Here is a 14,535-nt window from a genome sequence, read left to right as displayed (position 1 = left end):
TACAAGAGAGACGGTTTGCACCTTAATAGGTTAGGGACCAGCATTCTGGCAGGCAGGTTTGCTACTGCAACACAGCTACTTTTAAACTAAGTAGCGGGGGGGACGACGACTGGATGTTTAAGAAGGAAATTGGAGGGAAAGTTACAGCAAGAGAAGTCAGGAAAGACAACTGTATCAATGAGGCAGAAAATTCAGAAAGGGATCATACTGTAAGGTTCAGTGAAATAGGAGTTGATGGGAAGGGTGAGGGCAGTAACAAATTATAAATACTATACATGAATGCACGAAGCATCAGAAATAAGATGGATGAGCTTGAGGCTCTTTTGGAAATTGGCAGATACGATATTGTGGGGATAACTGAGATGTGGCTTCAAGTGGACAGGGCCTGGGAAATAAATATTCAAGGCTACACATGCTATCGTAAGGACAGACTGACAGGCAGAGGGGGTGGGGTGGCCATTTTGGTAAGGGATGATATTCAGTCCCTTGCACGGGGGGACCTAGAATCAGGGGATGTAGAGTCAGTGTGGATAGAGCTGAGAAATACTAAAGGTAAAAAGACCCTCTTGAGAGTTATCTACAGGCCCCCAAACGGTAGTCTGGATGTCGGATGTAACTTAAATCAGGAGCTGAAATTGGCCTGTCGCAAAGATGTTACTACAGTTGTTATAGGGGATTTCAACATGCAGGTAGACTGGGAGAATTAGGATGGTATTGGACCTCAAGAAAGAGACTTCGTGGAGTGCTTCAGAGATGGATTCTTAGAACAGCTGGTGCTGGAACCGACCAGAGATAAGGCAATTCTGGATCTGGTATTGTGCAACGAACCAGAATTGGTCAGGGACCTCGAAGTGAAGGAGCCATTGGGAAGTAGTGACCAAAATACAATAAGCTTCAATCTGCAATTTGAGAGGGAGAGGGTACAATCGGAAGTGACAATATTTCTGTTGAATAAAGGGAACTATGGAGCTATGAGGGAGGAGCTGGCAAATGTTCAATGGGGCAATACCTTAGCAGGGGTGACAGTGGAGGAACAATGGCGGATATTTCTGTGTATAATGCAGAAGTTGCAGGATCAGTTCATTCCAAAAAGGAAGAAAGATCCTAGGAGGAGGCATGGGTGGCCATGGCTGATGAGGGAAGTTAAGAAACATATAAAGTTAAAAGAGAAAAAGTATAACATAGCAAAGATAAGTGGGAAAACGGAGGACTGGGAAGCTTTTAAAGAACAACAGAGGTCTACTAAGAAGGAAATACGCAGAGAAAAAATGAGGTACGAAGGTAAACTGGCCAATAATATAAAGGAGGATAGTAAAAGTTTTTTTAGGTATGTGAAAGGCAAAAAAAAATGGTTAAGACTAAAATTGGGCCCTTGAAGACAGAAACAGGGGAATATATTATGGGGAACAAAGAAATGGCAGAAGAATTGAATTGGTACTTCAGATGGGGAAGACACAAGCAATCTCCCAGAGGTAACAGTGGCTGAAGGACCTGAACTTAAGGGAATTTATATTTGCCAGGAATTGGTGTTGGAGAGACTGTTAGGTCTGAAGGTTGATAAGTCCCCAGGACCTGATGGTCTACAACCCAGGGTACTGAAGGAGGTGGCTCGAGAAATCGTGGATACATTGGTGATAATTTTCCAGAGTTCGATAGATTCGGGATCAGTTCCTGTGGATTGGAGGGTGGCTGATGTTGTACCACTTTTTAAGAAAGGTGGGAGAGAGAAAACCGGAAATTATAGACCAGTTAGTCTGACCTCAGTGGTGGGAAAGATGCTGGAGTCTATTATAAAGGATGAAATTACGACACATCTGGATAATAGTAACAGGATAGGTCAGAGTCAGCATGGATTTATGAAGGGGAAATCATGCTTGACTAATCTTCTGGAATTCTTTGAGGATGTAACTCTGAAGATGGACGAGGGAGATCCAGTAGATGTAGTGTACCTGGACTTTCAGAAAGCTTTTGATAAAGTCCCACATAGGAGGTTAGTGAGCAAAATTAGGGCCCATGGTATTGGGGGCAAAGTACTAACTTGGATTGAAAGTTGGTTGGCTGGTAGGAAACAAAGAGTAGTGATAAACAGCTCCATTTCGGAATGGCAGACAGTGACCAGTGGGGTACCGCAGGGATCAGTACTGGGACCGCAGCTTTTTACAATATATGTTAATGATATAGAAGATGGTATTAGTAATAACATTAGCAAATTTGCTGGTGATGCTATGCTGGGTGGCAGGGTGAAATGTGATGAGGATGTTAGGAGCTTACAGGGTGACCTGGACAGGTTAGGTGAGTGGTCAGATGCATGGCAGATGCAGTTTAATGTGGATAAATGTATGGTTATCCACTTTGGTGGCAAGAACAGGAAGGCAGATTACTACCTAAATGGAATCAATTTAGGTAAGGGGGCAGTACAGAGAGAGATCTGGGTGTTCTTATTCACCAGTCAATGAAGGTGAGCATGCAGATACAGCAGGTAGTGAAGAAGACTAATAGCATGCTGGCCTTCATAACAAGATGGATTGAGTATAGAAGCAAAGAGGTTCTTCTGGTGGGGCCCTGGTGGACCACACCTGGAGTACTGTGTGCAGTTCTGGTCTCCAAATTTGAGGAAAGACATTCTGGCTATTGAGGGAGTGCAGCGTAGGTTCACGAGGTCAATTCCTGGAATGGTGAGATTACCTTACACTGAAAGACTGGAGTGACTGGGCTTGTATATCCTTGAGTTTAGAAGACTGAGAGGGGATCTGATTGAGACATATAAGATTATGAAAGGATTGGACACTCTGGAGGCAGGAAACATGTTTCCGCTAATGGGTGAGTGCCGAACCAGAGGACACAGCTTAAAAATATAGGGTAGACCATTTAGGAGAGAGATGAGGAGAAACTTCTTCACCCAGAGAGTGGTGGCTGTGTGGAATGCTCTGCCCCAGAGGGCAGTGGAGGCCTAGTCTCTGGATTCATTTAAGAAAGAGTTGGATAGAGCTCTCAAGGATTGTGGAATCAAGGGTTATGGAGATAAGGCAGGAACAGAATACTGATTAAGGATGATCAGCCATGATCATATTGAATAGTGGTGCAGGCTCGAAGGGCAGAATGGCCTACTCCTGCACCTATTGTCTATTGTCTATTATCTATATCCCCATGGCCTTGGGAAAGCAGCCAAAATAATCAAAGGACCCTCCTGCTCTGATTATACTCTTTTCTCCACCCTCTTCCATTGGGCAGAAGACCCACAAGCTTAAAAACATGCACCAAAAGATTCAAGAAGCCTCTTCCCCACTGTTATCAGACTTAAGAATGGACCTCTCATACATTAGAGTTGACCTTTTCCTGCATCTTCTCGTTAGCTGTAATACAATTTTTTGCATTCTTTTCTATTACATAAGGTATGATTGAACTGGATTACATGCAGACATTACTTATCACTGTATCTCAGTACATGTGACAATAATACATCAAATAAAATCAAAAAGGATTTTCTGAGGAGAATTATGATGATGGTAGACTTAAAGGAGAGAGGAATAGCATCTGAAGAGTGAGAACTTTTAACAAGTCAGCAAGCCCAGGAGGGGAGATTGAGTTTTAGTTGGTAATTGGGAACAAAATCAAAGGAGCAGGATATTGGTCTCAGATGAGCGAGGAGTCAGTCAGAGGGGTTGTGGGAAAGAAGCGATAGGAAGGTCTTAATCTGGAACCTAATCTTGATACACTTGAATCTCTTCAAATAAAATCATTCCGTTCCATGTCTTGTACCTGCAATCCAACCAATACAATTTTCGCTTGCTCTTATAAATAGCGTGGATAAATCATCAATCAAAACCAATTTCACACAGTTAAGCACCTAATTAATACTCCAATTCTGTCATGATTTTGTGCCACCTGTCCTGCTGGTTCATTTGTAATCAGTTGATTTATTACAGACTGTGGATTAAACCTAGGACCTACGTGGTGCAAATCCTTCATTATATGTACATGCTGTTCTCTTTATGAGAAATTAGGGGCTTTGTTTTGAAGTAATGTGTTCAGATTTTTTCATGATCTCTTTGTCAAGTTTGGAATGCTATTTTTGCATTTCCTTCTAAAATATGACATTGCGTGGTTGATGTTTGCATAAATTTTTAACAAATTGTGAAATATACATATTATATTTTTTAAGCATGATGATTCCTGGCAATGCTGCTGGTGTGGCAAAGCAATTTTTACGCTGCATTTTTCATCAGCTTGCTCCCAATGGTATACTTCCACAGCTCTTCCAAAGCAACATTAAAGGTATGATAATTTATAATAAATATCTGATGCAGTGGCCTTTTGATGCAGAGTACCAATATTTTACAGTTTCCCAAATGCGTAAATACGTTTTGAAACTGTAATTTTATTTTGATGTTAGATGGAAGCTTCCTTCGAACTTTGGCCTCGTCTCTAATGGACTTTAATGAGCTGAGTTCAGTGGCGGCATTGAATCAACTACTGGAGGTATTGTAGAGCTTAGAAAGAAAATATAAGTTAGAAATCCTTCTTGGCAAATTTAGGAAATACCATGTTATAGAGAAAAAGTAAATAATTAACTATTATTCCAGGTGAAAAGCGATAACTGTTAAATAAAGTATGTCTTTGTTTAATGCGGCATCACATTGAATATTTGTGATACAAATGTGGCACAGGGTTTAAACAACAAGAAGAACCTGCCAGCAGGAGGAGCCATGCTTCGCTGTTTAGATAACATAGCCACTTACATGGAAGCTCTGCCTATGGATTTACCCAGCAATCTGTGGACTACAATATGCAATCAGTTTCAAACATTTCTGACCAAACTGCCGTGTATACTGCCATTGAAGGTAAGGAAGAATTTAATGATCCATATGCCATCTGGACATATAAATGAATGAATATGACAAACTAAGTATGATATTTTTCTGCATATTTATATTATAAATCTAGTTGTATATTGAGTGGTTAGCAGAAAACTACATGGCTGTACCGAAGACTTCCTGTTCATGTACAATGGTTATCTGATTGTACAGAACTTGAGTAAAGCTGAGAAAGGGCACATTTTGTGGAAGTTTTTTATCTTGCACTCATTGGGACAAAATACAAAAGGAGAACGACATTTTATACTGTATGAAAAGAGAGTGCTGATTATTTAGAAAGTGACCTCTGATGAGAAACATTGCCACGGCAAATGCACCAGTTAAATGATGACTGACAATCAACTGCTGTAAATGTTTTGTGCCATTATTGATTGTTCCTCATGTCAAAATCATTTTTAGAATTACTTGCAGGACCAGATTCAGCCACAATACACCTTGTCTTCTAGGAGATGGAGGACGCATTAAATAATTTAAGTCCTGCCAGCCTCTCTCAACTTTGTATACCTAATCAGGCATGGAAGCACGTAATAGCATGCTCAATGTTGGTACATACTATAATCATTTAAATTCGCAAGCTGCATAATTGTAAGCAAAAGATAACAGCTAATGCAATATCAGTTTATAACCTTATCCAGTTTGGCTCTGTATGTTTGGCAAAATGATTTGCAAATGTCTGAACAGGTCACTTAATTTAATAGACATTTGAAGAGTTGGACAGCGAATCAAAACTGAACAGGAACTAATATTTTATGAAATTAGAAATCACACAACACCAGTTTACAGTTCAGCAGGTTTGTTTGGATGCACTAGCTTTCAGAGCGCTGCTCCTTAATCAGATAACTAGTGGGGCAGGATCGTAAGACACAGAATTTATAGCAAAATATCACTGTGTCATGCAAGTAAAATGATACATTGAACAAACGTCTGAGCTGATATGTCACCTTTTTTTATAAAACACTAAGTTGTCTTGAGAATGTGAATTAAAAGAAGTTCTGAGATTTACATATTAATGAACCGAAACCTGCAGCCCACTCTAAAAGACGAAAGACTTAATAGCATCGAATCAGACCAACTTGTCCACACCAACCAGATATCCCAATCTAATCTAGTCCCACTTGCCAGCACCCGGCCCATATCCCTCTAAAACCTTCCTATTCATACACCCATCCAGATATCGTTTAAATATTGTAATTGTACCAGCCTTCACCACTTCCTCTGGCAGCTGATACCATACACGCACCATCTCTGCATGAAAATCTTGCCCCTTAGGTCCCTTTTATATCTTACCACTCTCACCCTAAACCTATGCCCTCTAGTTCTGAACTCCCACACCCCAGTGAAAAGACTTTGTCTATTTATCCTATCCATACTTCTCATGATTTTATAAACGTCTATGAAGTCATCCCTCAGCCTCCGATGCTCCAGGGAAAACAGCTCCAGCCTATTCAGCCTCTCTCTATAGCTCAAATCCTCCAACATCCTTGTAAATCTTTTCTGAACCCTTTCAAGTTTCACAACATCTTTCCGATAGGAAGGAGACCAAAATTGCACGCAATATTCCAAAGTGGCCTAACCAATGTCCTATACAGCTGCAATAAGACCTCCCAACTCCTAAACTCAATGCTATGACCAATAAAGGAAAGCATACCAAACACCTTCTTCACTATCCTATCTACCTGTGACTCTACTTTCAAGAAGCTATGAACCGGCACGCCAAGGTCTCTTTGTTCAGCAACACTCCCTAGGACCTTCCCATTAAGTGTATAAGTCCTGCTAAGATTTGCTTTCCCAAAATGCAGCACTTTGCATTTATCTAAATTAGACTCCATCTGCCACTCTTCAGCCCATTGACCCATCTGATCAAGATCCCGCTAGTTTTGTTCAATATATTGTTTTAATTGCATGACACTATAAATTGCTATAACTTCTGTGTCTTATGATCTTGCCCTACTAGTTACCTGATGAAGGAGCAGTGCTCTGAAAGCTAGTTCTTCCAAGTAAATGTGTTGGACTGTAACCTGGTGTTGTGTGGTTTTTAACTTCGTCCACCCCAGTCCAACATCAGCACTTCCACATCATAGAATCCCTCCAGTATGGAAACAGGTCCTTCTGGCCCGACAAGTCCACACACACCCTCCGAAGAGTAACCCACCTAGACCTATTCCCCTACCCTATTACTCTACATTACCCCTGACTAATGCACCTAACCTACACATCTCTGAACACTGTGGGTAAATTTTACGTGGCCAATTCACCTAACCTACACATCCCCGAACACTGGGTAATTTTACATGCTCAGTTCACCTAAACTGCACATCTTTGGACTGTGGGAGGAAACCCAGGCAAACAGTAGGAGAATGTGCAAATTCCACATAGACAGTTGCCGGACGCAGTAATCGAACCAGGTCCCTGACACTGAGGCAGCAGTACTAACCACTTTTGTTGTACTCAGCTTCCAGCTAAACCTACAAATATTATTATATACACCCTGCTTGTATTATTCCCATCTCTTACAAGAATTAGTTGATTTCTACCCTTTCTTCTTCAAAAGTCAGAGACAGGTTCCTGGTGAACTGTTCCATAGACAGCAATCCTCGCTCTAGTTGGGTTTTTTCTCTGTTTGGAAGTGGGTGCTGCAAATATGATAAGGCTATTTCACAGCAGGTATCATAACATTGATTGTATTCTTGCTGAACCTTCAAACATTTAATCCCCAGAATTTGGGAATCCTAAAGGTTATTTTTCCCCCTCCCTTCCCTAACCCCAGGGCAATGATGCCAATTGTATCCTTTGGCTGAGAGTTAGCTAAATCTGCATTAGCTACAAATTGAAGTTGAGAGTGTGGTGCTGGAAAAGCACAGCAGGCCAGGCAGCATCCGAGTAGCAGGAGAATCAACACCCCGGGCACAAACCCCCCACCAGGAATTGCTGATGAAGGGCTTATGCCCGAAAATCAACCCTCCCACTCCCCGGACTCCCCGACCTATTGTACTTCTCCAGTACCACACACCCAACTCTGATCTCCAGCATCTGCAGTCCTCACTTTCTACCGGCTACAAACAGAAATCTTGGATTATTTTGGGTCTCATTGTTCAGCTACACAATGAGCAAAATTGCTAAGTTACAACAGTGCAATGACGTCTATAGAAGTAGTGCTTTGAGATTTTCCTCTCAGTTTTGATTGGCTCCAAAATAGAGTAACTGTAATGTACATTAGGGAGAAACTAGCTATTGTATATTAGTCAAATATGAACTGCTACTTTGTCCTGATGTTATTCCTTTGACATCCAGAAGAAGAATGAGCAATTGATTGGCGAACTGATTTTTCAGTAACAGTACTACTTTCATAAGAGCTGTACAGTGAAGTTACTGTAAAATGCTGTGCTACTATACCATTTAAACAATAGTCTAAAAGAATATATAGTATACTGGTTGCATAAATTACATGTTCCAATTTCCTGAAGCAGTGATTTATTATAGTTGTTGGATTTTAACCAATTGAGATTGTACGACAAACAGCATGTTTCACTGTAATGGAATGCAAATCTAATGTTACACTCTAAAGGAAATTAAAGTGAGAAACCAGCTATTCTTGAGAAATTGTACGTGCAACATCTGTGAAACACAGAATTGATACTGTATTCAAAACTGGATATTCTCCACAACAGATTCACAGGAAAAACCCAAAGCACTACTTCTATAGACATCATTGCACTGTTGTAATTTAGCAATTTTGCCCATTGTGTAGCTGAACAATGAGACCCAAAATAATCCAAGAGTTAAGTTTGTAGCTAGTAGAAAGTGAGGAATGCCGATGCTGGAAATCAGAGCACTTAATGGTTGTGAGAGTTTGAAACAATAACCTAAAATGCAACAGGAAAACCCTAAAACAAAGGCAGTAGCTTTACAGCATTGCACTAACAGCCAGAGGACTTTAACACGTGGAGCTAGTCAGTTAAATAAAATAACAGATCAATTCCACTCAAATCACATTGCCCACAAGTGGAACTTGCCATATGGTAACTCTCATACCAGTCCCACCAGTGCAAAGTTAACAGAAAATATTACCAGAGAAGAAAAATATATTCTGTGGTGTGCGGCAGCAGTGATTGATTGCGGGGTTAACAACATTGATAACACATTTAATACATTATTGATCTGAACAGTTGATTTTGAGTTGGTGTACTTTCCTCCATGTATAGCTCACTTCATGACAGCATTTGCCTTGCCCACCCATATTTCAATTATAAAAATTTTTAAATTAAAAATCTCTCGTTCATTAGTACACCAGTTAAAAGTAAAACTAATGTTATATCCAAGGTTGAACCAGAAATTGCCCCACCTAATAAAGTCTGATGTCATTTCATGAACAAACGTTTATTGTGACAGGAACCAACACATCCTGTATATTTTATTCTTTTTGTTTAAAAAAGAATCTCACATGGTTGCAGCTTTGCAGCATTTTAGCCTTGGTTTTGTGACTCAAGCCTATCTTTCAAATCTGCCAGCAATATTATAACTTGGAAAGAGTTTTAAAAAGTTGGTTTTATGAAATATTAATTTAAATAATATGGAAAATTGCAAGCTTATTTGAATGTGATAAACATTTGTATTATGTTTGTCAATTGCTGAGAAAATAACTGCCGAATAACATGCCAAGTATTGATAACTTGCATTTTATTTGCAGTGCTGCTTGGATTCTAGTTTAGCAATCATGATATGTCTTCTCAAGATACCTACCACAAGTGCAACAAGGGTAAGCTAGTGCTAGTGTGGCTTATTAAAATATTTTATGTCTTGATAGTGGATTTTATTTTCCCATGAGGAACACATGCAATTTTTTAAAGCTACTTTTCACTCTTTGCTCTCTTTTAAAGTTTACCTTTCACTATTTTGCTTTTGTTATTCTGCTGTAGGCCCTGTGGCTGACCACTTTAACCCCCCCTCCCATTCCGCCAAGGATATGCAAGTCCTAGGCTGTCTCCACTGCGAAATCTAAGCCAGCTGACTCCTGGAGGAAGAACACCTCATCTTCCACCTTGGGATCCTCCAACCACTCGGCATCAATGTCAATTTCATCAACTGCTTCATCTTCCCTGCCCCCACCTCATCCCAGATCCAACCATCCAACTCAGCACCACCCTCTTGAACTGTCCTCCCTGTCCACCTTCCTTCCCACCTATCTGCTCCACCCTCTGCTCTGACCTATCACCGTAAACCCCCATCTTCATCCACCTATCGCCTTCCCAGCTACCTGTCCCGAGCCACATGCCCCTCCTATTTATCTCTCAGTCCCCTTGGTGCCCTCTCCCCCATTCCTGATTAAGGGCTTATGCCTGAAACTTTGATTCTCCTAATCCTTGGATGCTACCTGACCTGCTGCGTTTTTCCAGTGCCATACTTTTTGATGTTGATTTTTACAAATCCTATTTTTAGGAATTTTTTGCTCTAATTCTTATTAGTGACTGATGAGACATGAGCATCACTGGCTAGCCATTTCTAGTTGCTCGAGAAGGTAAATCTATCTTCTAGAACCACTGTAGTCCCTGTGCTGTAGGTAGACTCACAATATTATTAGGGAGGAAATCCCAGGATTTTGCACCAATGACGATGAAGGAGAGGCAACATATTTCCAAGTCAGGATGGTGGGTGGCTTGGAGGGTTCAGTTTCAATTCAGTTTCTGATTTCTTCATATATTGTTTCTGTGCTATCTCTGTGCAGTGTTTTTCTTATTTATTTTGTGTTGGTACCTTTTCAGTTTTAAATCTATGCCTCTTACTGAGAATCTTGGTTTTTAATCTTTGGTGGGAGTTTCATCTGAGCTGCTCCACTTTTCTGCCACAACCTCACCGTAAGTGCAGTGAAAACCCCTTCTATGTTCATAAAGTCAGTTTTCATTACATTTCCCCTGAAGTTACAGTAATGGGGTAAAAGCTGCTGTGTGGAAATTTCCATCCTTGTTTTGCTCCTTGTCTCCTTGCTCAGTTGCAATCTGAATAACAGAACCATTTATGGGGTGGGATTCTGACTTTGATTTTCTTGCCTTGCTGCTGCTCTTTCCCAAAGTGCACTAATTATCACCAGCACACTACCAGTACTATACCCGTCACCACACCAGCAACCCAGCTCAGTCTCCCTGAATGATCAAAATATTCCTACAGCAACATTGAAGAATTTCTGATTAAAGAACTTTGGCAATTCTCAGAATGGAAACTGTAATTGCAGCAATCCAGTGGCAAGGTTAAAAACAGCTTCAGAATGGAAATAGACAGGCTGTACCTTGGTTCACATATTCCTCTTTGGAGATGGTCAGTAGTGCAGTGGGGACAAGAGCATAAGTCATTTTTCTTAATGACAAGAAGAAGTGGCCAACCTTTCTCACAAAGCAGGCAAGACTTGGAACTTCCATCCACAAATGACAGTGGATGCTGGATCAAATGTTAATTTTAAATCCGAGATAGACAATTTTTGTTAAGCAAAGTTTTTAAGAGATATAGGCCAAAGGCAGATGTATGGAGTTAGGCCACAGATCAGCCATGATCTCATTGAAATCAGAACAGCTCGATAGGCTGAATGGCCTACTCCTGTTCCTTTATTTATAGCATGGACCCCATGTGGTATTGGCCAGAAGCTCTTAATTGCCTTTATAATTAACTCAATTTCTTTCTCACCACATGGATGTGAGGTGTCTACTGGACTCAACCTGACTAAGAAAAAACATGACGAAGCAGGGATGGTTTTCTGTTCCTGCCCAACCTCATTTTATAGTGGACATCTGACCTTAAATGGAGGACCCTCTAGTCCTCCATTCCCCATCCTTGGGAAAAAGGTTGACTGTATTCACCCTATCCATGCCTTTCATGATCTTATACACATATATAAGATCCCCTCTCAGTCTCCTATGCTCTAAAGAAAGAAGTCCTAGCTTGTCTAACCTCAGACCCTTGAATCCTTGCACCAAACTTGTAAATATCTTCTGCACTCTTTTTCCAGTTTAATAACATCCTTCCTATAGCAAGGTGACCAAAACTGAACACAATACCCTGAAGGAGAACAGTCCCAGCTTTTCTGAATTATCTATGTAGATGAAATTTCTCATTCCTGAAACAACTCTTTTAAACCACATCTGCATTCTCTTAGACTTGAAGTGTGGTGCCCAGAACTAGATTTAATACTCTAGCTGAGGCCAAACTTGTGTCTTATACATGTTCAACATAACTTTCTTATTCTTGTAGTCTGTACACCTGTTATTAAAGTTGAAGAAACTGTATGCTTTCTTAGTTTCTCTCTTAATCGAGCCTTCCACATTTAATGAGTTACATGTACACCCAAACCTCTGTTCTTGCACACATTTAATAATTGTATCCTTTATTTTATATTGTGTCTGCATGCATTTTCTACTAAAATGCATTATCTCACAAATCTCTACATTGAACATCATAAGGCAATTACCCACCCACTCCACCAATATGTCTGTGTCCTTTTGAACTTCCACACTGTCCTCATGGTTTGCAGTGCTCCCAAGTTTCCTATCATCTGCAAATTTTGAAACTGTGCCCAAAGTCTATATCATTAATATATTATCAGGAAAAGCAAGAATGCCAATAGTGACTCCTGGCGAACTCAACTACAAATCTTCCTTCAGTTTTAAATCATAAACTAATCAGTACTGAGGGAGTTTTGCAAAGATTTTTAGCTCAGGTTGAGGTTCTAGATGTAGGTTTGCTCCCTGATCTGGAAGGTTCATTTCTAGATGTTTCATCACCCTACGAGGTAACATCTTCAGTGGGCCTCGGGCAAAGCACTGTTGATAATTCCTGCTTTCTATTTATATGTTTGGGTTTCTATGAGTTGGTGATGTAATTTCCTGTGGTGACATCATTTCATGTGGTGATGTCTATTCCTGTTCTTTTTCTCAGGGGGTGGTAAATGGGGTGTAACTCAATGTGTTTGTTGATAGAGTTCTGTTGGAGAAAAAGGACAGGAAATGACATCACCAGAAATGACATCACCAACCCAAACAGATAAATAAAAAGCAGGAATTATCAACAGTGCTTTGAACTGTCTGGAAATGAACCTTCCAGCTCAGGGAGCAAACCTACATCCAGATTAATCAGTACTGTTTGCTTCCTATCAACTCAAGCAAGTTTGCTTTCTTATTGCTACTATCTCTTTTATACTATGGGCTTTAACTTTGCTCACAGGTCTTTTGTGCAGCACTATGTCAGATTCTTTCTTAAAGCCCATGATCAGCATACCAACATTATTGCCCTCATCAACCCGATCTCATCAAAACACTCATTTATTAGTCAAATATGACTTTTGCCAAAGAAACCATTGCTGGCTCTCCTTAATTAATCTGCATTTTTTCATCTGATTATTAATTTTGTCCCAGGTTATTGCTTCCAGAAGTTCACCAAACTACTGCTGTTAAACTGACTGATCTGTAGTTACTTGGCTTTCCTTGCACCCATGTTTTGAACAAAGATGTAAAATTTGTAATTCTCCAGTCCTGGGCTGATTCTAGGGAAGACTGAAAAATCGTTGTCAGTGCCTCTGCAATTTTCATTCACACTAATCTCAATATCTCATCTTGTCCCAGTGCCTTGTCAGCTTTAAGAACAGTCAGTCTATACAATACCTCCTCGTTATTAATTATAATCTTTGTGGAGACTGAATTTCTTTTCTCATTATGACCTAGGTAGAATTGTCCTCTTTGATAAAAACAGATGCAACGTATGCTTCATGTCTGCTTTTCTATTCTTTGCAGGCAACTCATTTGCCAAATATCATATTGTAACCCGAAAGGGTGAAATGATTTATAATGGTCTCAGCTAGTACTTCTCTAAGTGTTTGTTAGATGATGCACAAGTAAATCTGCTTTGAATTTCTCAACGATGGGTAGATGCCTGGCCTCTGTGCCTCCTCACAGCAGCACCACAGAGGTCAGGACCTCAGAATGTGGAAAGGTGTTAGGACAAGTCTGTCACTTCACAACAGAATAGAATCCCTACAGTGAAGAATTAGGCAAATTGCCCCAACAAGTCCACACCAACCTTCTGAAGAGCATCACACCCAGACTCACCATCCTTCCCATTCCTGTAACCCTGCATTTCCCATGGCTAATCCACCTAACAAGCACATCCCCCGACACTGTGGGCAGTTTAACTTGGCCTAACCTGCACATCTTTGGACTGTGGGAGGAAGCTGAAGAATCTGCATGAAACCCACACAGACACTGGGAGAATGTGCAAACTCCACACAGACAGTCTCCCAAGGCTGGAATTGAACCTGGGTCCCTGGTGCTGTTAACCACCATGCTACCCCAATAGAATAGTTTTTTAAAAATTACAGGAAGGTCTCACTTGAAGTTGTGGTTCTGTTCCTGAAATCATCACTATAAGCAGAACGACTTTAAGTGAAACATTGATTCCCTTGATTCTGCAGGGCCATACCTATACCCTGTAAGCTGAAATACAGAACTATAAATGGCTAAATTCTCACACTGGTAAATTATATAACTATTAAAATTTAAAAAAACACAAAAAGGTACCATTCTATTTGCAATACCATTTGTAATTGACTTTTGAGTGTGGAGGCGTGTTTGTGCCACTGGTCCTTTACTCATTGGTCTCTAAGCTGCCTGCTGGGGGCTATTGT

At 40.4% G+C, this 14,535-nt stretch overlaps 2 protein-coding genes across 8 annotated transcripts in view; one reads left to right on the top strand and one right to left on the bottom strand.

The window, feature by feature from the left end:
• prima1 (proline rich membrane anchor 1) overlaps window positions 1–14,535 on the bottom strand; it is a 349,594-nt gene that overhangs the window by 129,748 nt on the left and 205,311 nt on the right. The window lies entirely within an intron of this gene.
• The window catches only part of LOC140476150 (protein unc-79 homolog), a 229,188-nt gene that overhangs the window by 172,200 nt on the left and 42,453 nt on the right, over window positions 1–14,535 (top strand). For 6 of the 7 annotated variants that reach the window (XM_072568293.1, XM_072568292.1, XM_072568291.1 and 3 more), the window contains 4 exons: window positions 4,163–4,275; window positions 4,394–4,479; window positions 4,668–4,841; window positions 9,562–9,630. In XM_072568293.1, coding sequence (XP_072424394.1) covers window positions 4,163–4,275; window positions 4,394–4,479; window positions 4,668–4,841; window positions 9,562–9,630 — 442 coding nt within the window. Of the gene's footprint in view, window positions 1–4,162; window positions 4,276–4,393; window positions 4,480–4,667; window positions 4,842–9,561; window positions 9,631–9,790; window positions 11,603–14,535 lie in introns of those variants that run through there. The other variant, XM_072568297.1, reaches the window with a different exon arrangement.

The sequence above is a fragment of the Chiloscyllium punctatum genome, chromosome 4, assembly GCF_047496795.1.
Source record: "Chiloscyllium punctatum isolate Juve2018m chromosome 4, sChiPun1.3, whole genome shotgun sequence".
NCBI lineage: Eukaryota > Metazoa > Chordata > Chondrichthyes > Orectolobiformes > Hemiscylliidae > Chiloscyllium > Chiloscyllium punctatum.
Note: the sequence above shows the minus strand (reverse complement) of the source record. Positions and strands in the feature narration are given on the sequence as shown.